We start from the raw sequence: 25,088 nt of genomic DNA, 5'->3' as shown, positions 1-25,088 counted from the left end.
ACAGCCAGGTAGAGAGAGCAGAGAAATAGGAGAGAACTAGTTATGGTAGAGAAGATAAGAACAGTCAGGTAGAGAGAGCAGAGAAATAGGAGAGAGAGAACTCGTAATGATAGAGAGAGAGACAACTAGTTATGATAGAGGAGAGACAACTAGTTACGATAGAGGAGAGAGAACTAGTTATGATAGAGGAGAGATAACTAGTTATGATAGAGAGAGAGAGAACTAGTTATGATAGAGAGAGAGATAACTAGTTATGATAGAGAGAGAGAGAACTAGTTATGAGAGAGAGAGAGAACTAGTTATGAGAGAGAGAGAGAACTCGTAATGATAGAGAGAGAGACAACTAGTTATGATAGAGGAGAGAGAACTAGTTTGATGATAGAGGAGGAGAGAACTAGTTATGATAGAGGAGAGATAACTAGTTATGATAGAGGAGAGAGAACTAGTTATGAGAGAGAAAAATAAAGAGTGAGGATAGACGAACAAAAAGCATTCTAAAGGAGATACAAGCAGGGTGTAGGAAGAGGAGGAGGAAGATGAGGAGGAAGAAGAAGAGGAGGAGGAAGAGGAGGGAGAAGAGGAGGAGGAAGAAGAGGAGGGTCTCGCTGGCAGATGAAAAGGTGAGGCTTCCAGGATTGGCTCAGAGAAGAAGAAGTAAGAGGAGGGAGAGGACAAGGTGCCAGCGTTACCTTCCTACATAGAGATGCAACGTAGAAGAGGAGAGGGGGAGTGAGAGAGAAGAGGAGAGGGGGAGTGAGAGAGAAGAGGAGAGGGGGAGTGAGAGAGAAGAGGAGAGGGGGAGTGAGAGAGAGAGAGGAGAGGGGGAGTGAGAGAGAGGAGGAGAGGGGGAGTGAGAGAGAAAGGAGAGGGGGAGTGGGAGAGGGGAGAGGTGGATGGAGAGAGAAGAGGAGAGGGGGAGTGGGAGAGAAGAGGAGAGGGTGGATGGAGAGAGAATAGGAGAGGGGGAGTGAGAGAGAAGAGGAGAGGAAAAGTGGATTGAGAGAGAATAGGAGAGGGGGAGTGAGAGAGAAGCGGGAGAGGTGGATGGAGAGAGAGAAGAGGAGAGGGGGGAGTGAGAGAGAAGAGGAGAGGGGGAGGAGAGAGAAGAGAGGAGGAGGGGGAGGAGAGGTGGATAGGGGGGGAGAGAAGAGGAGAGGTGGAGTGAGAGAGAAGAGGAGAGGGGGAGGAGAGAGAAGAGGATAGGGGGAGTGAGAGAGAAGAGGATAGGGGGATGGAGAGAGAAGAGGAGAGGGGGAGTGAGAAGAGGAAGGTGGAGGAGAGAAGAGGGAGGTGGATGGAGAGAGAAGAGGAGAGGTGGATGGAGAGAGAAGAGGAGAAGGGGAGTGAGAGAGAAGAGGTGAGGTGGATGGAGAGAGGGATGTTGAGAGAAGAGGAGAGGTGGATGGGGAGAGAAGAGGAGAGGTGGATGGGGAGAGAAGAGGAGAGGTGGATGGAGAGAGAAGCGGAGAGGGGAGTGAGAGAGAAGAGGAGAGGTGGATGGAGAGAGAAGAGGAGAGGGGGATGGAGAGAAGAGAGGAGAGGTGGATTGAGAGAGAACAGGAGAGGGGGAGTGAGAGAGAAGAGAAGAAGGGGAGTGAGAGAGAAGAGGTGAGGTGGATGGAGAGAAAAGAGGAGAGGGGGTGTTGAGAGAAGAGGAGAGGTGGATGGGGAGAGAAGAGGAGTGGTGGATGGAGAGAGAAGAGGAGAGGGGGAGTGAGAGAGAAGAGGAGAGTGGGATGGAGAGAGAAGATGAGAGGGGAGAGAGGGGAGTGAGTGGATGGAGAGAGGAGAGGTGGATGGAGAGAGGAGAGGAGAGGTGGATGGAGAGAGGAGAGGAGAGGTGGATGGATGGAGAGAGGAGAGGAGAGGTGGATGGAGAGAGAAGAGGAGAGGTGGATGGAGAGAGAAGAGAAGAGGAGAGGTGGATGGAGAGAGAAGAGAAGAGGAGAGGTGGATGGAGAGAGAAGAGGAGGATGGAGGTGGATGGAGAGAGAAGAGGAGAGGGGGAGTGAGAGAGAAGAGGAGAGGTGGATGGAGAGAGAAGAGGGGAGGTGGATGGAGAGAGAAGAGGGGAGGAGATGTGGATGGAAAGAGAAGAGGAGGGGTGGAGGTGGATGGAGAGAGAAGAGGAGAGGGGGAGTGAGAGAGAAGAGGAGAGGTGGATGGAGAGAGAAGATGAGAGGGGGAGTGAGAGAGAAGAGGAGAGGTGGATGGAGAGAGGAGAGGTGGATGGAGAGAGAAGAGGTGGATGGAGAGAGAAGAGAAGAGGTGGATGGAGAGAGAAGAGGAGGATGGAGGTGGATGAGAGAGAGAGAGGAGGATGGAGGTGGATGGAGAGAGAAGAGAGGAGTGAGAGAGAAGAGAGGGGAGTGAGAGAGAAAGAGGAGAGGTGGAGTGGAGAGAGAAGAGGAGAGGTGGATGGAGAGAGAAGAAAATAGGGGAGTGAGAGAGAAGAGGAGAGGTGGATTGAGAGAGAACAGGAGATGGGGAGGAGAGAGAAGATGAGAGGTGGATGGAGAGAGAAGAGGAGAAGGGGAGTGAGAGAGAGGAGGTGAGGTGGATGGAGAGAGGATGTGAGGTGGATGGAGAGAGAAGAGGAGAAGGGGAGTGAGAGAGAGGAGGTGAGGTGGATGGAGAGAGAGAGGAGAGGTGAGGTGGATGGAGAGAGGAGAGGAGAGGTGGATGGAGAGAGAAGAGAAGAGGAGAGGTGGATGGAGAGAGAAGCGGAGGATGGAGGTGGATGGAGAGAGAAGAGGAGGATGGAGGTGGATGGAGAGAGAAGAGGAGAGGGGGAGTGAGACAGAAGAGAGGGGGAGTGAGAGAGAAGAGAGATGGATGGAGAGAGAAGAGAGGTGGATGGAGAGAGAAGAGGAGAGGTGGATGGAGAGAGAAGAGGAGAGGTGGATGAGAGAGAGGAGACAGCAGTCATTAATGAAGTCAATATTCTTATCTGTGAACTAGAAAGACTTCTATATCAAATACCTATTAACAATACAAACCTGCTTAGAAACATTTAGTAACTCATTTGAATATGCCTATATAATCATTCCTGTTTCATTAAATGGGGCCTTTATTAAGGAAACAGTGCTCCCTCTTGACGACATCAATGAATACAGAGGAGGAGGGGAGGAGGAGGAGGGGGAAGGAGGAGGGGGAAGAGGAGGGGGAGAGGAAGAGGAGGTGGAAGGGGGAAGGAGGAGGGGAAGAGGAGGAGGAGGGGGAAGAGGACTGGTAGGTGGAGGGGGAGAGGAGGAGGGGGAAGAGGACTGGTAGGTGGAGGGGGGAGGAGGGGGGAGGGGACTGGTAGGTGGAGGGGGAGGTGGAGGGGGAGGGAAGAGGAATGGTAGGTGGAGGGGGAGGAGGAGGAGGGGGAAGAGGACTGGTAGGTGGAGGGTGGAGAAGGAGGAGGGGGAAGAGGAGGAGGAGGGGGAAGAGGAGGATGGGGAAGAGGACTGGTAGGTGGAAGGGGGAGAAGGAGGAGGGGGAAGAGGAGGAGGAGGGGGAAGAGGACTGGTAGGTGGAGGGGGGAGGGGAGAGGTGGAGGAGGAGGAGGGGGGAGGACTGGTAGGTGGAGGGGGGAGGAGGGGGAAGAGGACTGGTAGGTGGAGGGGGGGAGGAGGAGGAGGGGGAAGAGGACTGGTGGAGGTGGACTGGTAGGTGGGGAGAAGGAGGAGAGGAGGGGGAAGAGGACTGGTAGGTGGAGGGGGAGAAGGAGGAGGGGGAGGACTGGTAGGTGGAGGGGGGGAGGAGGAGGGGGAGGGAGGAGGAGGAGGAGGAGGGGGAAGAGGACTGGTAGGTGGAGGGGGGAGAAGGAGGAGGAGGAGGGGGGAGGACTGGTAGGTGGAGGGGGGGGAGGAGGAGGGGGGAGGAGGAGGAGGAGGGGGGGAAGAGGACTGGTAGGTGGAGTGGGGAGAAGGAGGAGGAGGGGGAAGAGGACTGGTAGGTGGAGGGGGGAGGAGGAGGAGGGGGAAGAGGACTGGTGGTAGGTGGGGGGGTGAGGAGGAGGGGGAAGAGGACTGGTAGGTGGAGGGGGGAGGAGGAGGAGGGGGAAGAGGACTGGTAGGTGGAGGGGGAGAAGGAGGAGGAGGAAGAGTAGGAGGAGGGGGAAGAGGACTGGTAGGTGGAAGGGGGAGAAGGAGGACTGGTAGGTGGAGGGGGAGGAGGAGGGGGGAGAAGGAGGGGGACTGGTAGGTGGAGGGGGAAGAGGAGGAGGAGGGAGGGGGAAGACGACTGGTAGGTGGAGGGGGAGGGGAGGAGGAGGAGGAGGAGGGGGAGGAGGAGGGGGGGAAGAGGACTGGTAGGTGGAGGAGGAGGAGGGGGTGGAGGGGGAGGAGGAGGAGGGGGAGGAGGAGGAGGGGGAAGAGGACTGGTAGGTGGAGGGGGAGGAGGAGGAGGGGGGGAAGAGGACTGGTAGGTGGAGGGGGAGAAGGTGGGGGGGGAGGAGGAGGGGGTAGAGGACTGGAAGGTGGAGGGGGAGGAGGAGGAGGGGAAGAGGACTGGTAGGTGGAGGGGGAGGAGGAGGAGGGGGAAGAGCACTGGTAGGTGGAGGGGGAGGAGGAGGAGGGGGAGAGGAGGAGGAAGAGGACTGGTAGGTGGAGGGGGAGAAGGAGGAGGGGGAGGAGGAGGAGGAGGGGGAAGAGGACTGGAGTAGGTGGAGGTGGGGGGGAGGAGGAGGAGGGGGTAGAGGAGGAGGAGGGGGAAGATGACTGGCAGGTGGAGGGGGAGGGGGGGTACATAGTAGGAGAGGGAAGAGGAGGAGGGGAAAGAGGAGGAAGAGTTGTGGACTCACATTACTGCCTGGGGTCGGACTCAGTGGTCATGGTGACGTAATTGGTTGGCAACAGCCCTGTGACCCCGTTGACCTCTCCAATCCACCAATCAGGGTTGTCACTGTCCATAACGTTGATCAGCTGACAATTGGAGAAGCTCATCAAGTCCTAATTGGCTGCTGTGAAGTTGTACCTGGCGATGACCTGGCACAATGGGGTCAAGGGGCGGGGTCAGAGATGCAGAAGGAGGAGTCAGGGACGTCAGTGAAATAGAAGGGGAAAAAATGATTAGAACTCTGCTTTGTATTCACCCCCCCAGGGTACAGAGGGGTTATAGAGGGGTCACACCCAGGGTACAGAGGGGGTTACAGAGGGGTTATAGAGGGGTCACACCCAGGGTACAGAGAGATTACAAAGCCCTCAGAAAGGATTCACACCCAGGTTATAGAGGGGTCACATTCAGGTTATAGAGGGGCCACACCCAGGTTATAGATGGGTTATAGAGGGGTAATAGAGGTGTCACACCCAGGTTATAGAGGGGTTACACCCAGGTTATAGAGGGGTTATAGAGCCCTCAGAAAGTATTCATACCCAGGTTATAGAGGGGTCACACCCAGGTTATAGAGGGGTCACAACCAGGTTATAGAGGGGTTATAGAGGGGTCACACCCAGGTTATAGAGGGGCTACAGAGCTCTCAGAAAGAATTCACACCCAGGTTATAGAGGGGTCACACCCAGGTTATAGAGGGGTTATAGAGGGGTCACACCCGGGTTATAGAGGGGTCACGCCCAGGTTATAGAGGGGTTATAGAGGGGTCACACCCAGGTTATAGAGGTGTTACAGAGTCCTCAGAAAGTATTCACACCCATATTATAGAGGGGTTACACCCAGGTTATAGAGGGGTCACGCCCAGGATATAGAGGGGTCACGCCCAGGTTATAGAGGGGTCACACCCAGGTTATAGAGGGTCACACCCAGGTTATAGAGGGGTTACAGAGGGGTTACACCCAGGTTATAGAGGGGTTACAGAGGGGTTACACCCAGGTTATAGAGGGGTTACAGGGGGGTTACACCCAGGTTATAGAGGGGTCACACCCAGGTTATAGAGGGTCACACCCAGGTTATAGAGGGTCACACCCAGGTTATAGAGGGGTTACAGGGGGGTTACACCCAGGTTATAGAGGGGTCACACCCAGGTTATAGAGGGTCACACCCAGGTTATAGAGGGGTTACAGAGGGGTCACACCCAGGTTATAGAGGGGTTACACCCAGGTTATAGAGGGGTTATAGAGGGGTCAAACCCAGGTTATAGAGGGATTACAGAGCCCTCAGTAAGTATTCATACCCAGGTTATAGAGGGGTCACACCCAGGTTCTAGAGGGGTTATAGAGGGGTCACACCCAGGTTATAGAGGTGTTATAGAGGAGTCACACCCAGGTTATAGAGGGGTCACACCCAGGTTATAGAGGGGTCACACACAGGTTATAGAGGGGTTATAGAGGGGTCACACCCAGGTTATAGAGGGGCTACACCCAGGTTATAGAGGGGTCACACCCATGTTATAGAGGGGTCACACCCAAGTTATAGAGGGGTCAGACCCAGGATATAGAGTGGTCACACCCAGGTTATAGAGGGGGCACACCCAGGTTATAGAGGGGTCTCACCCAGGTTATAGAGGGGTAATAGAGGGGTCACACCCAGGTTATAGAGGGGATATAGAGGGGTCACACCCAGGTTATAGAGGGGCTACAGAGCCCTCAGAAAGTTTTCATACATTACATTACATTTACATTTAAGTCATACCCAGGTTATAGAGGGGTTATACCCAGGTTATAGAGGGGTCATACCCATATTAGAGAAGGGTTAGAGAGCCCTCAGAAAATATTCACACCCAGGTTATAGAGGGGACACACCCAGGTTATAGAGGGGTTACACCCACGTTATAGAGGGGTAATAGAGGGGTCACACCCAGGTTCTAGAGGGGTAATAGAGGGGTCACACCCAGGTTATAGAGGGGTTATAGAGGGGTCACACCCAGGTTCTAGAGGGGTTATAGAGGGGTCACACCCAGGTTATAGAGGTGTTATAGAGGGGTCACACCCAGGTTATAGAGGGGTCACACCCAGGTTATAGAGGGGTTATAGAGGGGTCACACCCAGGTTATAGAGGGACTACACCCAGGTTATAGAGGGGTCACACCCAGGTTATAGAGGGGTCACACCCAGGTTATAGAGGGGTCAGACCCAGGATATAGAGTGGTCACACCCAGGTTATAGAGTGGTCACACCCAGGTTATAGAGTGGTCACACCCAGGTTATAGAGGGGGCACACCCAGGTTATAGAGGGTTATAGAGCCCTCAGAAAGTATTCATACCCAGGTTATAGAGGGGTCTCACCCAGGTTATAGAGGGGTCACACCCAGGTTATAGAGGGGTTATAGAGGGGTCATTCACACCCAGGTTATAGAGGGGCTACAGAGCCCTCAGAAAGAATTCACACCCAGGTTATAGAGGGGTCACACCCAGGTTATAGAGGGGTCACACCCAGGTTATAGAGGGGATATAGAGGGTCACACCCAGGTTATAGAGGGGCTACAGAGCCCTCAGAAAGTTTTCATACCCAGGTTATAGAGGGGTTATACCCAGGTTATAGAGGGGTCACACCCAGGTTATAGAGGGGTCATACCCATATTAGAGAGGGGTTAGAGAGCCCTCAGAAAATATTCACACCCAGGTTATAGAGGGGACACACCCAGGTTATAGAGGGGTTATACCCACGTTATAGAGGGGTAATAGAGGGGTCACACCCAGGTTATAGAGGGGTCATACCCATATTATAGAGTGGTTACAGAGCCCTCAGAAAGTATTCATACCCAGGTTATAGAGGGGTTATAGAGGGGTCACACCCAGGTTATAGAGGGGTCACACCCAGGTTATAGAGGGGTCATACCCATATTAGAGAGGGGTTAGAGAGCCCTCAGAAAATATTCACACCCAGGTTATAGAGGGGACACACCCAGGTTATAGAGGGGTTACACCCACGTTATAGAGGGGTAATAGAGGGTCACACCCAGGTTATAGATGTCACACCCAGGTTATAGAGGGGTCACACCCAGGTTATAGAGGGGGGGTTATAGAGGGGTTACACCCAGGTTATAGAGGGGTTAGAGAGCCCTCAGAAAATATTCACACCCAGGTTATAGAGGGGACACACCCAGGTTATAGAGGGGTTACACCCATTATAGAGGGGTTATAGAGGGGTCACACCCAGGTTATAGAGGGGTTATAGAGAGGTCACACCCAGGTTATAGAGGGGTCACACCCAGGTTATAGAGGGGTCACACCCAGGTTATAGAGGGGTTATAGAGAGTCACAACCAGGTTATAGAGGGGTTACAAAAAGGTTATAGAGGGGTTATAGAGGGGTCACACCCAGGTTATAGAGGGGTCACACTCAGGTTATAGAGGGGTCACACCCAGGTTATAGAGGGGTTATAGAGAGTCACAACCAGGTTATAGAGGGGTTACAAAAAGGTTATAGAGGGGTTATAGAGGGGTCACACCCAGGTTATAGAGGGGTCACACCCAGGTTATAGATGGGTTATATAGGGGTTACAGACCCTTAGAAAAAAATCACATCGAGGTTATAGAGGGGTCACACCCAGGTTATAGAGGGGTTATAGAGGGGTCAAACCCAGGTTATAGAGGGGTTACAGAGCCCTCAGTAAGTATCATACCCAGGTTATAGAGGGGTCACACCCAGGTTATAGAGGGTTCACACCCAGGTTATAGAGGGGTTATAGAGGGGTCATACCCAGTTTATAGAGGGGTTACACCCAGGTTATAGAGGGGTTATAGAGGGGTTACACCCAGGTTATAGAGGGGTCACACCCAGGATATAGGGGGGTTATAGAGGGGTCACAGAGGGGTCACACCCAGGGTATAGAGGCTATAGAGTGGTATAGCGTGGCATAGTGGGTATAGTGGGTATAGAGTGGTATAGTGGGTAGAGGGTATAGAGGCTATAGAGTGGTATAGAGTGGCATAGTGGGTATAGTGGGTATAGAGTGGTATAGTGGGTAGAGGGTATAGAGGCTATAGAGTGGTATAGTGGGTATAGTGGGTATAGAGTGGTATAGAGTGGTATAGTGGGTATAGTGGGTTGAGGGTATAGAGGCTATAGAGTGGTATAGAGTGGTATAGTGGATATAGAGGATATAGAGTGGTATAGAGTGGTATAGTGGGTAGAGGGTATAGAGGCTATAGAGTGGTATAGAGTGGTATAGTGGGTAGAAGGTATAGAGGCTATAGATTGGTATAGAGTGGTATAGAGTGGTATAGTGGGTTGAGAGTATAGAGGCTATAGAGTGGTATAGAGTGGTATAGTGGGTATAGTGGGTTGAGGGTATAGAGGCTATAGAGTGGTATAGAGTGGTATAGTGGGTATAGAGGCTATAGAGTGGTATAGAGTGGTATAGTGGGTAGAGGGTATAGAGGCTATAGAGTGGTATAGTGGGTAGAGGGTATAGAGGCTATAGAGTGGTATAGAGTGGTATAGTGGGTATAGTGGGTTGAGGGTATAGAGCCTATAGAGTCTATAGAGTGGTATAGTGGATATAGAGGCTATAGAGTGGTATAGAGTGGTATAGTGGGTTGAGGGTATAGAGGATATAGAGTGGTATAGAGTGGTATAGTGGGTATAGAGGCTATAGAGGCTATAGAGTGGTATAGTGGGTAGAGGGTATAGAGGCTATAGAGTGGTATAGAGTGGTATAGTGGGTAGAGTGGGTAGAGGTTATAGAGGCTATAGAGTGGTATAGAGTGGTATAGTGGGTATAGAGGCTATAGAGTGGTATAGTGGGTATAGAGGCTATAGAGTGGTATAGAGTGGTATAGTGGGTAGAGGGTATAGAGGCTATAGAGTGGTATAGAGTGGTATAGTGGGTATAGAGGCTATAGAGTGGTATAGTGGGTATAGAGGCTATAGAGTTGTATAGAGTGGTATAGTGGGTTGAGGGTATAGAGGCTATAGAGTGGATATAGAGTGGTATAGTGGGTATAGAGGCTATAGAGTGGTATAGAGTGATATAGTGGGTATAGTGGGTTGAGGGTATAGAGGCTATAGAGTGGTATAGTGGGTATAGTGGGTTGAGGGTATAGAGGCTATATAGTGGTACAGAGTGGTATAGTGGGTATAGAGGCTATAGGGTGGTATAGTGTGGTATAGTGGGTATAGTGGGTTGAGGGTATAGAGGCTATAGAGTGGTATAGAGTGGTATAGTGGGTATAGTGGGTTGAGGGTATAGAGGCTATAGAGTGGTATAGAGTGGTATAGTGGGTATAGAGGCTATAGAGTGGTATAGAGTGGTATAGAGGGTAGAGGGTATAGAGGCTATAGAGTGGTATAGTGGGTAGAGGGTATAGAGGCTATAGAGTGGTATAGTGGGTATAGTGGGTTGAGGGTATAGAGGCTATAGAGGCTATAGAGTGGTATAGTGGATATAGAGGCTATAGAGGCTATAGAGTGGTATAGAGTGGTATAGTGGGTATAGAGGCTATAGAGTGGTATAGTGGGTATAGAGGCTATAGAGGCTATAGAGTCGTATAGAGTGGTATAGTGGGTATAGAGGCTATAGAGTGGTATAGAGTGGTATAGAGTTGTATAGTGGGTTGAGGGTATAGAGGCTATAGAGTGGTATAGAGTGGTATAGTGGGTATAGAGGCTATAGAGGCTATAGAGTGGTATAGAGTGGTATAGTGGGTATAGAGGCTATAGAGTGGTATAGTGGGTATAGAGGCTATAGAGGCTATAGACTGGTATAGAGTGGTATAGTGGGTATAGAGGCTATAGAGTGGTATAGAGTGGTATAGTGGGTATAGAGGCTATAGAGGCTATAGAGTGGTATAGAGTGGTATAGTGGATATAGAGGCTATAGAGTATGGTATAGAGTGGTATAGTTGGTATAGAGGCTATAGAGGCTATAGAGTGGTATAGAGTGGTATAGTGGGTAGAGGGTATAGAGGCTATAGAGTTGTATAGTGGGTATAGTGGGTATAGAGTCTATAGAGTGGTATAGTGTGGTATAGTGGGTAGAGGGTATAGAGGCTATAGAGTGGTATAGAGTGGTATAGTGTGGTATAGTGGGTTGAGGGTATAGAGGCTATAGAGGCTATAGAGTGGTATAGTGGGTATAGTGGGTAGAGGGTATAGAGGCTATAGAGTGGTATAGTGGGTATAGAGGCTATAGAGTGGTATAGAGTGGTATAGTGGGTAGAGGGTATAGAGGAGCATAGATGCTATAGAGTGGTATAGAGTGGTATAGTGGGTATAGAGGCTATAGAGTGGTATAGAGTGGTATAGTGGGTAGAGGGTATAGAGGAGCATAGAGGCTATAGAGTGGTATAGAGTGGTATAGTGGGTATAGAGGCTATAGAGTGGTATAGTGGGTATAGTGGCTATAGAGGCTATAGAGTGGTATAGAGTGGTATAGTGGGTATAGAGGCTATAGAGTGGTATAGAGTGGTATAGTGGGTAGAGGGTATAGAGGCTAGAGGCTATAGAGTGGTATAGTGGGTAGAGTCTATAGAGTGGTATAGTGTGGTATAGTGGGTAGAGGGTATAGAGGCTATAGAGTGGTATAGAGTGGTATAGTGGGTAGAGGGTATAGAGGAGCATAGATGCTATAGAGTGGTATAGAGTGGTATAGTGGGTAGAGGGTATAGAGGAGCATAGATGCTATAGAGTGAGGATGTTTGACATCCCTGTTATAATGGGTTGACACCCCTCAGATAGAGACGTATCAGATTTGATTCTGGTCAGTGTTATTACCTGGCCCAGATAGAAACACACAGTGTAGATGGTACAGGTAGACATGCATTTTATAGATCATGTTTGGGGTGAATTCCATTTCAATTCAGAAAGTACAATGCCATTGCAATTCTAATTCTGTTCCAATACTTTTCAATTAGGAAAATGTAGAATTACATTTCGGTGTACTTTCTGAATTAACTGGAACTGACCCCAACCATGGTGTAGATGGGGCAGGTAGAAATATAGAGTATAGATCAGCCTGTATTCTGACCAGACCAGGCAGGTAGAAATATTTAGTACAGATCAGCCTGTATTCTGACCAGACCAGTCAGGTAGAAATATTTAGTATAGATCAGCCAGTATTCTGACCAGACTAGTCAGGTAGAAATATTTAGTATAGATCAGCCAGTATTCTCACCAGACCAGTCAGGTAGAAATATTTAGTATAGATCAGCCAGTATTCTCACCAGACCAGTCAGGTAGAAATATTTAGTATAGATCAGCCTGTATTCTCACCAGACCAGTCAGTATAGATCAGACAGTATATCTGACCAGACCAGTCAGGTAGAAATATAGAGTATAGATCAGCCTGTATATCTGACCAGACCAGTCAGTATAGGTTGTTACCTGGGACAGGTGCAGGGGTAGTCTTGCTGCTTGTGGGAGGGAGCAGTTTGACATGAGAGGAGCGGAACCAGCCTCTTCGTGGCCCCTTCCCTCGGACCTGGAGGACAGAACACACATCCACTGCTCCGGTATTCTGCTGTTCTTTCATTTGAACCAGGAAGTCACATTGACTTTGACATCACTTTCTCCTGGACAAGAAAACTGCCCAATCCTGTGCACATACACAGGCAGCCAATTCTGATATTTTTCATTTTGTCTTTTGACAAATCAGATCTTATGCTGATTATTGGGTAAAAGATCAGAATTGGGCTGCCTGTGTAAAGGCAGTCTAAGTCTACATTCATAGGGTGTGAGGTGAAGTTGCCTGCACGCAGATCTGGGGTCAGTTTTACATTAAGGTTAAGATTGGGGAGGGAACCGAAGGGAAACCAGAGCACACAATACAATAGGTAGACGTTATGTCAGCTGACCTGCAATTCCCCAAGCCACCAGCCGGAGGAGTTCTTGGCATGGACCACGATCAGTTGCCCCGGTGACAGACTGAGCTGCTCTGTAGTCAGGGTGATCGCCTGGGCGATCTCTATCGACCAATCAGAGAGACAGGTTGGAGGATCAGACAATATCTACTGTCACTCACTTCAGTCTGAAATGCTTCTATTATAACTACTAGGTTTCAGCAAGGCTAAATTTATATAAGTGTGTGTGTGTGTGTGTGTTTGTGTATGTGTGTGTGTGTTTGCGTGTGTTTGCTTGTGTGTGCGTGTGTTTGTGTGTGTGCGTGCATGTGTGTGTTTGTGTGTGCGCGTGGGTGCTTGTGTGTCCTCACCAGGTTTCTTGGAAGCAGCTCCAGGCCTAGTGATCTGGAAACACAAAGCAAACATTAAAATAACAACTCTCCAGAACACATTGTTGTGATGTTGTATTGCATTACAACAACGGTGACAGACTGTAAAGTGACTGAAACCTCTTCTCTTAGTATTGTTCTTGTTATCAAACCTCATTGGTTGCTGTACACCCAATAACATTTCCCCAGCCGGAGTTTAGGAAGGACTGAAACGTCACCATCTGTTATTGCCTAAATTCCCAGGGTTTTCCAGATATCCGGTTGAAAAATTCCCAGAATCGAAAGGGAATCTTCCAACTGGGACTTAACCTGACATGAGTCTTCTTAGTCCTCTCCTCTCCTCTGGTTTAATGAGTCTTCTTAGTCCTCTTCTCTACTCTCCTCTCCTCTGGTTGAATGAGTCTTCTTAGTCCTCTTCTCTACTCTCCTCTGGTTGAATGAGTCTTCTTAGTCCTCTTCTCTACTCTCCTCTCCTCTGGTTGAATGAGTCTTCTTAGTCCTCTTCTCTACTCTCCTCTCCTCTGGTTGAATGAGTCTTCTTAGTCCTCTTCTCTACTCTCCTCTGGTTGAATGAGTCTTCTTAGTCCTCTTCTCTACTCTTCTCTACTCTCCTCTGGTTGAATGAGTCTTCTTAGTCCTCTTCTCTACTCTCCTCTCCTCTGGTTGAATGAGTCTTCTTAGTCCTCTTCTCTACTCTCCTCTGGTTGAATGAGTCTTCTTAGTCCTCTTCTCTACTCTTCTCTACTCTCCTCTGGTTGAATGAGTCTTCTTAGTCCTCTTCTCTACTCTCCTCTCCTCTCCTCTCCTCTGGTTGAATGAGTCTTCTTAGTCCTCTTCTCTACTCTCCTCTGGTTGAATGAGTCTTCTTAGTCCTCTTCTCTACTCTTCTCTACTCTCCTCTGGTTGAATGAGTCTTCTTAGTCCTCTTCTCTACTCTCCTCTCCTCTCCTCTGGTTGAATGAGTCTTCTTAGTCCTCTTCTCTACTCTCCTCTGGTTGAATGAGTCTTCTTAGTCCTCTTCTCTACTCTCCTCTGGTTGAATGAGTCTTCTTAGTCCTCTTCTCTACTCTCCTCTCCTCTCCTCTGGTTGAATGAGTCTGCTTAGTCCTCTTCTCTCTCCTCTCCTCTGGTTGAATGAGTCTTCCTAGTCCTCTCCTCTCCTCTGGTTGAATGAGTCTTCTTAGTCCTCTTCTCTCTCCTCTCCTCTGGTTGAATGAGTCTTCTTAGTCCTCTCCTCTCCTCTGGTTGAATGAGTCTTCTTAGTCCTCTCCTCTCCTCTGGTTGAATGAGTCTTCTTAGTCCTCTCCTCTCCTCTGGTTGAATGAGTCTTCTTAGTCCTCTTCTCTCCTCTGGTTGAATGAGTCTTCTTAGTCCTCTTCTCTCCTCTGGTTGAATGAGTCTTCTTATTCCTCTCCTCTCCTCTGGTTGAATGAGTCTTCTTAGTCCTCTCCTCTCTCCTCTGGTTGAATGAGTCTTCTTAGTCCTCTCTCCTCTCCTCTGGTTGAATGAGTCTTCTTAGTCCTCTCCTCTCCTCTGGTTGAATGAGTCTTCTTAGTCCTCTCCTCTCTCCTCTGGTTGAATGAGTCTTCTTAGTCCTCTCCTCTGGTTGAATGAGTCTTCTTAGTCCTCTCCTCTCCTCTGGTTGAATGAGTCTTCTTAGTCCTCTCTCCTCTCCTCTGGTTGAATGAGTCTTCTTATTCCTCTCCTCTCCTCTGGTTGAATGAGTCTTCTTAGTCCTCTCCTCTCCTCTCCTCTGGTTGAATGAGTCTTCTTAGTCCTCTCCTCTCCTCTGGTTGAATGAGTCTTCTTAGTCCTCTTCTCTCTCCTCTGGTTGAATGAGTCTTCTTAGTCCTCTCCTCTGGTTGAATGAGTCTTCTTAGTCCTCTCCTCTCCTCTGGTTGAATGAGTCTTCTTAGTCCTCTCCTCTCCTCTGGTTGAATGAGTCTTCTTAGTCCTCTCTCCTCTCCTCTGGTTGAATTAGTCTTCTTATTCCTCTCCTCTCCTCTGGTTGAATGAGTCTTCTTAGTCCTCTCCTCTCCTCTCCTCTGGTTGAATGAGTCTTCTTAGTCCTCTCCTCTCCTCTGGTTGAATGAGTCTTCTTAGTCCTCTTCTCTTTCCTCTGGTTGAATGAGTCTTCTTAGTCCTCTCCTCTCCTCTCCTCTCCTCTGGTTGAATGAGTCTTCTTAGTCCTCTCTCCTCTCCTCTGGTTGAATGAGTCTTCTTAGTCCTCTCCTCTCCTCTGGTTGAATGAGTCTTCTTAGTCATCTTCTCTACTCTGGTTGAATGAGTCTTCTTAGTCCTCTTCTCTCCTCTGGTTGAATGAGTCTTATTAGTCCTCTCCTCTCCTCTCCTCTGGTTGAATGAGTCTTCTTAGTCCTCTCCTCTCCTCTGGTTGAATGAGTCTTCTTAGTCCTCTCCTCTGGTTGAATGAGTCTTCTTAGTCCTCTCCTCTCCTCTGGTTGAATGAGTCTTCTTAGTCCTCTCCTCTCCTCTGGTTGAATGAGTCTTCTTAGTCCTCTCCTCTCCTCTGGTTGAATGAGTCTTCTTAGTCCTCTTCTCTCCTCTTCTCTGGTTGAATGAGTCTTCTTAGTCCTCTTCTCTCTCCTCTGGTTGAATGAGTCTTCTTAGTCCTCTTCTCTACTCTCCTCTGGTTGAATGAGTCTTCTTAGTCCTCTCCTCTGGTTGAATGAGTCTTCTTAGTCCTCTCCTCTCCTCTGGTTGAATGAGTCTTCTTAGTCCTCTCCTCTCCTCTGGTTGAATGAGTCTTCTTAGTCCTCTCCTCTCCTCTGGTTGAATGAGTCTTCTTAGTCCTCTCCTCTCCTCTGGTTGAATGAGTCTTCTTAGTCCTCTTCTCTCCTCTTCTCTGGTTGAATGAGTCTTCTTAGTCCTCTTCTCTCTCCTCTGGTTGAATGAGTCTTCTTAGTCCTCTTCTTAGTCCTCTCCTCTCCTCTGGTTTAATGAGTCTTCTTAGTCCTCTTCTCTCCTCTTCTCTGGTTGAATGAGTCTTCTTAGTCCTCTTCTCTCTCCTCTCCTCTGGTTGAATGAGTCTTCTTCTCTCTCCTCTTCTCTGGTTAAATGAGTTCGAGATAGAGGCAGTGTTGTGGGTAATGCGTTATAAAGTACTCAAATGACTTATTTTGCTGTAATAAGTTTTTCAATTTAAGTAAACAGATACTTTTTCAAATAAGGAAATTGTAAGAAAGTAACTTTTTTTAAAATTTTTCTGCCAAATACAAATTCACACTTCCTGTTTCTTCAAAAACGTTGTGGCAGGAAGCTAGCTAGCAAGATAACAGAGCCAACAGGCCTTTATATCGTGGAAGTATTCACATTATTTAGAATTGATGTAAGAAAAAAAAGGAAAACATAATAATAAAATGCAAACTGAGCCTCGGTGCTAAACGCTTGTCAACTGAGAAGACCTCAAACATCAAGAAGCACCTTCAAGCCGAGCACATCTCCACAAGCCCGGTGGAGGAAGACCAACGCCAGCCAACTCAAACATCAAGAAGCACCTTCAAGCCGAGCACATCTCCACAAGCCCGGTGGAGGAAGACCAACGCCAGCCAACCATCACTGATCCCGAGGATTTTTTATTTTTCCTTCATTTAACTAGGCAAGTCAGTTAAGAACAAATTCTTATTTTCAATGACGGCCTAGGAACAATGGGTTAACTGCCTTGTTCAGGGGCAGAACGACAGATTTGTACCTTGTCAGATTGGGGGTTTGAACTTGAACGCTCCACTTTGAATATCCCTCGAGTTCTAAGTAGACAAGCCATTCTAAGGCGGTACCTCTACTGGGCATGACAACGACCAAGGCATTTCAGAGCGTTTTCTGTTTTTTTGGTAACGCAAAAGTAATGTAACGACTGACTAGTTACTTTCAAAAATAACACTGTAATGTAACAAGTTACTTCCCACAGTAACAATGTAATGTAACAAGTTACTTCCCACAGTAACACTGTAATGTAACAAGTTACTTCCCACAGTAACACTGTAATGTAACAAGTTACTTCCCACAGTAACACGGTAATGTAACAAGTTACTTTTAATGGCAGCACCTGACGAGTGACTGTCAAAAGTAACTTACCCCAAAAACTGGCCAGGTGTCAGGGTCAAGGATCTGGGATACTAACCTCTGGTTCCATGGGTTTGACGTAGTTCGAAGGGAACACTCCGGTCCGGTTTCCAATGCACCCCCTCCACCACTCCCCCTCCTGCTCTGTTACCATGACTACGTCCCCCTCAGAGAACGTCAGGTCGCCTGCCTCCGGGCTCTCATAGGTGAACAGGGCCACAAACTCTGATTGGACAGAACACAGCTTGGTGAGAAACAACAGATCTTCTAATAGTCAAACAGCAACCTTTTACCGGAGTGCGTTCCAAATGAAACACTATTCCCTATATAGTGCACTACTTTTGACCAGAGCATTTGGGACACACTCTGGCTGAAAGTGAATGAGGGATAAAGAGACACACTCACCTTCTAGCTTGCTGGAATCTGGGCTCTCCAACTCATCAACAGCGGTGTATAGAGGTCTGTAGACAACACATACACTCTCAGTGTAGTATATCGACAACACTCTCAGTGTAGTATATAGACAACACTCTCAGTGTAGTATATAGACAACACTCTCAGTGTAGTATATAGACAACACTCTCAGTGTAGTATATAGACAACACTCTCAGTGTAGTATATAGACAACACTCTCAGTGTAGTATATAGACAACACTCTCAGTGTGGTATATAGACAACACTCTCAGTGTAGTATATAGACAACACTCTCAGTGTAGTATATAGACAACACTCTCAGTGTGGTATATAGACAACACTCTCAGTGTGGTATATAGACAACACTCTCAGTGTAGTATATAGACAACACTCTCAGTGTAGTATATAGATGTAGTCAACACAGACACACTCTTAGTGTACATGCAAACTATATGTATGCTTTCTTGTGCATGTTTGTAATTTGTGCCTATATAAGTGTGTGCGTGTGTGTTTATCATTACTCTGTGTGTGTGTCATTTTCCTGGCAGGAGTCTTTGATGGGGGTGACGCTGGGGGCGGGGATCCGTCCTGCCTCTGCAATCTCTCTGTCAGGAAGTCTGGGTAACAGGAAGTTGGGACAGATTAAGACACACATGCATAGAGATAGAGGACTCTAGATGGATAGAACCCATTTTAGGACATGCCCATTGAAGGCTTCCACCATTTTAAAGTAGTCAACTGGGTGGGAATTCCTATGGGACGGGCACTATCAGCCAATTATCAGAGCATTGGCTGCTTCTTCAAATTGGGTTAGCTGGTTTTATAAACGGCTTTAAGATATATCACTGCCACCATCTCGTGGCCACAACAGATGAATGACCCATGATTTGGTTCAGGACCCCAGGTGGAGGTTAATCACCTGTATAAGTTTAACACTTCCAACACAAAAGACAAAGAAAATTAACAAATGGAGATAGCCTCAATGTTGCTGTCCACAAACGCCAATATGATGCAGACTTGTATCTATCTCTATAGGAGATGAGACCTATAGAATACATGAGACAGGCTGAGTCCCGGATGGCACCCTAATGTGGAACCCAATGGGCCATGGTCAAGAGTAGTGCACTAAATAGGGAATAGGCTGCCATTTGGGACTAACATATTGTTGTGATGGATCCATTCTCTTACCCAGGGCTGGGTGTTGGACAGGAAGGGGGCAGTAGGTCAGAGGCAAGGGGGGTGGTGCATCTCTCAGCATAGCTCTGGGGGAACCAGCCCCTGTTCCCACGGTAACTACCACACAGCCAACCAGGCTCCCCCACCATCTCATCATCTACCTGCATCATGGGAAACAGAGTTGAAGTGGTGTCAGTGGGAGTCCACTTTAACACGTGTGTGTTCAGGTGTGTGTGTCTGTGTGTACCTCTATGAAACAGTCAGCGTCCAGGCTGAGCTCGTCAGCGTTGCGTGCGGTGAAGGGGTACAGGGCTCTGCAGGAGTTCAGGGTTAATAAACTCTCTGCATTCAGCACAGGATGCTGGCGGCCTCCTCTCTCCTGCGGCTCAATTTGCCTCCTCCTCTCCTCCTCCTCCTCTCTCCTCTCTCCCTCCAGCTTGGCTTGTCTGATGAGAGGACACACACAGACACCGTGTACACTGAGCATCAGTGGAATCTCCTCAGAAGGGGACGGGGAGGATTCCTCAGCGAAAACATGAGGAATGGTGCAGCTAGCTTCCGGGTTCATCGGGCGGTTGTTAAGAAGCGCGGCGGGTCATGTTTCGGGGGACACATGACTTGACCTTCGCCTCTCCAGAGGCCCGTTGGGGAGTTGCAGGGATGAGACAAGATCGTAATTAATCACAAAATAGGGGAGAAATAGGGGAGAAAAAGGGGAGAAATAGGGGAGAAAAAGGGGAGAAAAAGGGGAGAAAAAGGGGAGAAATAGGGGAGAAAAAGGGGAGAAATAGGGGAGAAAAAAGGGAGAAATAGGGGAGGAAAAAAGGGGAGAAAAAGGGGAGAAATAGGGGAGAAAAAGGGGAGAAATAGGGGAGAAAAAAGGGAGAAATAGGGGAGAAATAGGGGAGAAAAAGGGGAGAAATAGGGGAGGGGAGAAATAGGGGAGAAATAGGGGAGAAAAAGGGGGAAAAAAGGGGAGAAATAGGGGAGAAAAAGGGAGAAATAGGGGAGAAATAGGGGAGAAAAAGGGAGAAATAGGGGAGGAAAAAGGGGAGAAAAAGGGGAGAAATAGGGGAGAAAAAGGGAGAAATAGGGGAGAAATAGGGGAGAAATAGGGGAGAAAAAGGGGAGAAATAGGGGAGAAAAAGGGGAGAAATAGGGGAGAAATAGGGGAGAAAAAAGGGAGAAATAGGGGAGAAATAGGGGAGAAATAGGGGAGAAAAAGGGGAGAGGGGAGAAATAGGGGAGAAATAGGGGAGAAAAAGGGGGAGAAAAAGGGGAGAAATAGGGGAGAAAAAGGGGAGAAATAGGGGAGAAAAAGGAGGTAAAAAAGGGGAGAAATAGGGGAGAAATAGGGGAGAAATAGGGGAGAAAAAGGGGAGAAATAGGGGAGAAAAAGGAGGTAAAAAGGGGAGAAATAGGGGAGAAAAAGGGGAGAAATAGGGGAGAAAAAGGGGAGAAAAAGGGGAGAAATAGGGAGAAAAAGGGGAGAAATAGGGGAGAAAAAAGGGGAGAAATAGGGGAGAAATAGGGGAGAAATAGGGGAGAAAAACGGGAGAAATAGGGGAGAAAAAGGAGGTAAAAAAGGGGAGAAATAGGGGAGAAATAGGGGAGAAAAAGGGGAGAAATAGGGAGAAAAAAGGGAGAAATAGGGGAGGAAAAAAAGGGGAGAAAAAGGGGAGAAATAGGGGGAGAAAAAGGGGAGAAATAGGGGAGAAAAAAAGGGAGAAATAGGGGAGAAATAGGGGAGAAATAGGGGAGAAAAAGGGGAGAAATAGGGGAGAAAAAGGGGAGAAATAGGGGAGAAATAGGGGAGAAAAAGGGGAGAAAAAGGGGAGAAATAGGGGAGAAAAAGGGGAGAAATAGGGGAGAAATAGGGGAGAAAAAGGAGGTAAAAAAGGGGAGAAATAGGGGAGAAATAGGGGAGAAATAGGGGAGAAAAAGGGGAGAAATAGGGGAGAAAAAGGAGGTAAAAAAGGGGAGAAATAGGGGAGAAAAAGGGGAGAAATAGGGGGAAAAAGGGCTTCTTGGGGAGAAAAAGGGGAGAAAAATGGGAGAAATAGGGGAGAAAAAGGGGAGAAATAGGGGAGAAATAGGGAAGAAATAGGGGAGAAAAAGGGGAGAAATAGGGGAGAAATAGGGGAGAAAAAGGAGGTAAAAAAGGGGAGAAATAGGGGAGAAATAGGGGAGAAAAAGGGGAGAAATAGGGGAGAAAAAGGGGAGAAATAGGGGAGAAATAGGGGAGAAAAAGGGGAGAAAAATAAAATAAATGTACAGTACAGGTCAAAAGTTTGGATACATCTACTCATTCAAGGGTTTTTCTTTATTTGTACTATTTTCTACTTTGTAGAATAATAGTGAAGACATCAACACTATGAAATAACACAATGTGGATATAGGGCTTCTTGTGTATACCAACCCTACCTTGTCACGCTGAGTGGCTCAAACGCATTAAGAAGGAAAGAAATTCCACAAATGTACTTTTAACAAGGCACACCTGTTCATTTAAATGGTGACGACCTCATGAAGCTGGTTGAGAGAATGCCAAGTGTGTGCAAAGCTGTCATCAAGGCAAAGGGTAACTACTTTGAACAATCTAAAATCTAAACTATATTTTGATTTGTTTAACACTGTTTTGGTTACTACATGATTCTACATTATTCTACATGTTACTACATGATTCTACATGTTACTACATGATTCTACATGTTACTACATGATTCTACATGTTACTACATGATTCTACATGTTACTACATGATTCTACATGTTACTACATGATTCTATATGTTAATACATGATTCTACATGTTACTACATGATTCTACATGTTAATACATGATTCTACATGTTACTACATGATTCTACATGTTACTACATGATTCTACATGTTACTACATGATTCTACATGTTACTACATGATTCTACATGTTAATACATGATTCTACATGTTACTACATGATTCTACATGTTACTACATGATTCTACATGTTACTGCATGATTCTACATGTTACTACATGATTCTATATGTTACTACATGATTATATATGTTACATGAATCTACATGTTACTACATGATTCTACATGTTACTACATGTTACTACATGATTCTACATGTTACTACATGATTCTATATGTTACTACATGATTCTACATGTTACTACATGATTCCATATGTATTATTTTATAGTTTTGATGTCTTCACTATTATTCTACAACTGTACTGTATATACTAAATATGATCACGTCACCAAATAATTGATTAAAACTGTTTTGCAATGGTCTACAGTAGCCTCAACAGCACTATGTAGAGTAGCACCATGGTGTAGCCGGAGGACAGCTAGCTTCTGTCTTTAATACAAAACCGAGGAGGCTCATGGTTCTCACACCCTTCCATAGACTTACACAGTAATTATGACAACTTCTGGAGGATGTCCTCCAACCTATCAGAGCTCTTGCAACATGAACCGACATTTGTCCACCCAATCAAAGGATCAGAGAATGAATCTAGTACTGAAAGCATAAGCTACAGCTAGCTAGCACTGCAGTGAGTAAAATGTGGCAAGTAGTTGACTCAAAAAGGGACAAGGACAATAGTTGAACAATTTTGAACAAATACATTTCCTCAAAAATGAAGGGGAAGCAAGAGAGAGGGGAAGAAAGAGAGCTAGCTATATTTTGTAGTATTGTTTTTCACTTTTACTTACTTAGCTAGTTAGTTTAGCCGACTGAAACACCTGGCTAAAACAGAGAGGGACGCTATGTTAGCTAGCTGGCTATGGCTATCCAACAGAGAGGGACGCTATGTTAGCTAGCTGGCTATGGCTATCCAACAGAGAGGGACGCTATGTTAGCTAGCTGGCTATGGCTATCCAACAGAGAGGGACGCTATGTTAGCTAGCTGGCTATGGCTATCCAACAGAGAGGGATGCTATGTTAGCTAGCTGGCTATGGCTATCCAACAGAGAGGGACGCTATGTTAGCTAGCTGGCTATGGCTATCCAATAGAGAGGGATGCTATGTTAGCTAGCTGGCTATGGCTATCCAACAGAGAGGGATGCTATGTTAGCTAGCTGGCTATGGCTATCCAACAGAGGGGGATGCTATGTTAGCTAGCTGGCTATGGCTATCCAACAGAGAGGGACGCTATGTTAGCTAGCTGGCTATGGCTATCCAACAGAGAGGGACGCTATGTTAGCTAGCTGGCTTTGGCTACACTGGAACTCTTCCAAGGCTTTTGGTTTTGTTAATTTATAGTCAAAGGGGCCTGTCGGTGTAACTGCTAAAGTGCTTGCTGACAGTACTGAAAGATTTACTAATGTGTTAGTGCATTCGGAAGGTATTTATGTTACAGCCTTATTCTAAAATGTATTACATTTATTTTTCCTCGTCAATCTACACACAATACCCCATAATGACATCACAATACCCCATAATGACATCACAATACCCCATAACAGATTTAAAGATTTAAATTTAGATTTAATTTTGCACGCCCAATTTTTCCGTTTTTGATTTGTTAAAAAAGTTTGAAATATCCAATAAAGTCGTTCCACTTCATGATTGTGTCCCACTTGTTGTTGATTCTTCACAAAAAAATACAGTTTTATATCTTTATGTTTGAAGCCTGAAATGTGGCAAAAGGTCGCAAAGTTCAAGGGGGGCGAATACTTTCGCAAGGCACTGTAAGTATTCAGACCCTTTCTCAGTACTTTGTTGAAGCACCTTTGGCAACGATTACAGCCTCAAGCCTTCTTGGGTATCATGCTACTAGCTTGGCACACCTGTATTTGGGGAGTTTCTCCCATTCTTCTCTGCAGATCCTCTCAAGCTCTGTCAGGTTGGATGGGGACTGTTGCCGCACAGCTATTTTCAGATCTCTCCAGAGATGTTCGATCGGGTTCAAGGCTGGGCTCTGGCTGGGCCACTCAAGGACATTCAGAGACTTGTCCTGCAACCACTCCTGCATTGTAATGGCTGTGTGCTTAGGGTCATTGTTCTGTTGGAAGGGGAACCTTCACCCCAGTCTGAAGTCCTGAGCACTCTGGAGCAGATTTTCATCAATGATCTCTCTGTACTTTGTTCCGTTTATCTTTGCCTCAATCCTGGTAAATGCTGCCACCACGTTCACTTCACTGTAGGGATGGCGCCAGGTTTCCTCCAGACCATTCAGGTCAAAGAGTTTAATCTTGGTTTCAGACAGAGTCTTTAGGTGCCTTTTGGCAAACTCCAAGCAGGCTGTCATGCTCCTTTTACTGAGGAGTATCTTCCGTCTGGCCACTCTACCATAAAGGCCTGATTGGTGGAGTGCTGCAGAGATGGTTGTCCTTCTGGAAGGTTCTCCCATTCCACAGAGGAACCTTGGAGCTCTGTCAGAGTGACCATCGGGTTCTTGGTCACCTCCCTGACTCAGGCCATTCTCCAGCGATTGCGATTGCTCAGTTTGGCCAGGAGGCCAACTCCAGGAAACGTCTTGGTGGTAAAAAACTTCTTAAACTGAGTTCCGACCTTCAATGCGCCAGAAATGTTTTGGTACCCTTCCTCAGATCTGTGACTCAACACAATGCTGTCTCAGAGCTCTACGAACAATTCCTTTGACCTCGTGGCTTGGTTTTTGCTCTGACATGCACTGTCAACTGTGGGACCTTAATTAGCTAGGTTTGTGCATTTCCAAATCATGTCCAATCAATTAAATTTACCACAGGTGAACTCCAAATCAAGTTGTAGAAACATCTCAAGGAGGATCAATGGAAACAGGATGCACCTGAGCTCAACTCGAGTCCCATAGCAAAGGGTCTGAATACTTGTGGCAAATAAGGTATTTTTTCTTTTAATGTTTAATACATTAGCCAAAACAATTTTAAAACCTGTTTTCACTTTGTCATTATATTTGTAGATTGATGAGGATTTTATTTTTGTATTTATTCAATCCATTTTAGATTATTATTATTTTTTTACCTTAATTTTACTAGGCAAGTCAGTTAATTATTTTCAATGACAGCCTAGGAACAGTGGGTTAACTGCCTGTTCAGGGGCAGAACGACAGATTTGTACTTTGTCAGCTCAGGGATTTGAACTTGCACACCTTTTGGTTACTAGTCCAACGCTCTAACCACTAGGCTACCCTGCCGCCCCACTGATAATGCTGTAATGTAACAAAATGTGGAAAAGTCAAGGGGTCTGAATACTTTCCGAATGCCCTTGTATTAGCTATTTGCTAAACTCGCAATAACATCTGCTAACCATGTGTATGTGACCAATACAATTTGATTTGATATTGACTTTGACATTAGGTAATACGGTGACAATGATGTAGGCTGTGTGTAGCGGTTATGGTATGAAGGTTCAGCTTGAAAAGTTTTTTTTGCC

General features: G+C 47.0%; 1 protein-coding gene across 1 annotated transcript; it reads right to left on the bottom strand.

The window, feature by feature from the left end:
* Positions 1 to 456: 456 nt before the first annotated feature.
* On the bottom strand, positions 457 to 19,288 carry LOC135505680 (intersectin-1-like). Its single transcript, XM_064924723.1, has 10 exons — positions 18,968 to 19,288; positions 18,733 to 18,881; positions 18,066 to 18,161; positions 17,536 to 17,591; positions 17,189 to 17,355; positions 13,033 to 13,066; positions 12,677 to 12,786; positions 12,207 to 12,303; positions 4,790 to 4,973; positions 457 to 693 (listed from the first exon to the last, which is right to left on the bottom strand). The coding sequence occupies exons 1-9, from the start codon at positions 19,286 to 19,288 to the stop codon at positions 4,888 to 4,890; spliced, it is 1,116 nt and encodes a 371-aa protein (XP_064780795.1). The 3' UTR covers positions 457 to 693; positions 4,790 to 4,887.
* Positions 19,289 to 25,088: the final 5,800 nt, after the last annotated feature.

This window comes from Oncorhynchus masou, chromosome 19, assembly GCF_036934945.1.
Source record: "Oncorhynchus masou masou isolate Uvic2021 chromosome 19, UVic_Omas_1.1, whole genome shotgun sequence".
Classification (NCBI taxonomy): Eukaryota; Metazoa; Chordata; class Actinopteri; order Salmoniformes; family Salmonidae; genus Oncorhynchus; species Oncorhynchus masou.
The sequence above is the reverse complement of the archived record's forward strand: the minus strand, read 5'-3'. Positions and strand labels throughout refer to the sequence as shown.

What these genes read in the sequence shown, in the direction of transcription:
- LOC135505680 (XM_064924723.1), bottom strand. Translation starts at nt 19,288, where the DNA reads ATGAACCCGGAAGCTAGCTGCACCATTCCTCATGTTTTCGCTGAGGAA. An exon ending in AGATTCCAGCAAGCTAGAAG is followed by an intron (nt 17,356 to 17,535) that starts GTGAGTGTGTCT and finishes CTGTCCAATCAG; the next exon opens with AGTTTGTGGCCCTGTTCACC. An exon ending in AGCTGCTTCCAAGAAACCTG is followed by an intron (nt 12,787 to 13,032) that starts GTGAGGACACAC and finishes ATTGGTCGATAG; the next exon opens with AGATCGCCCAGGCGATCACC.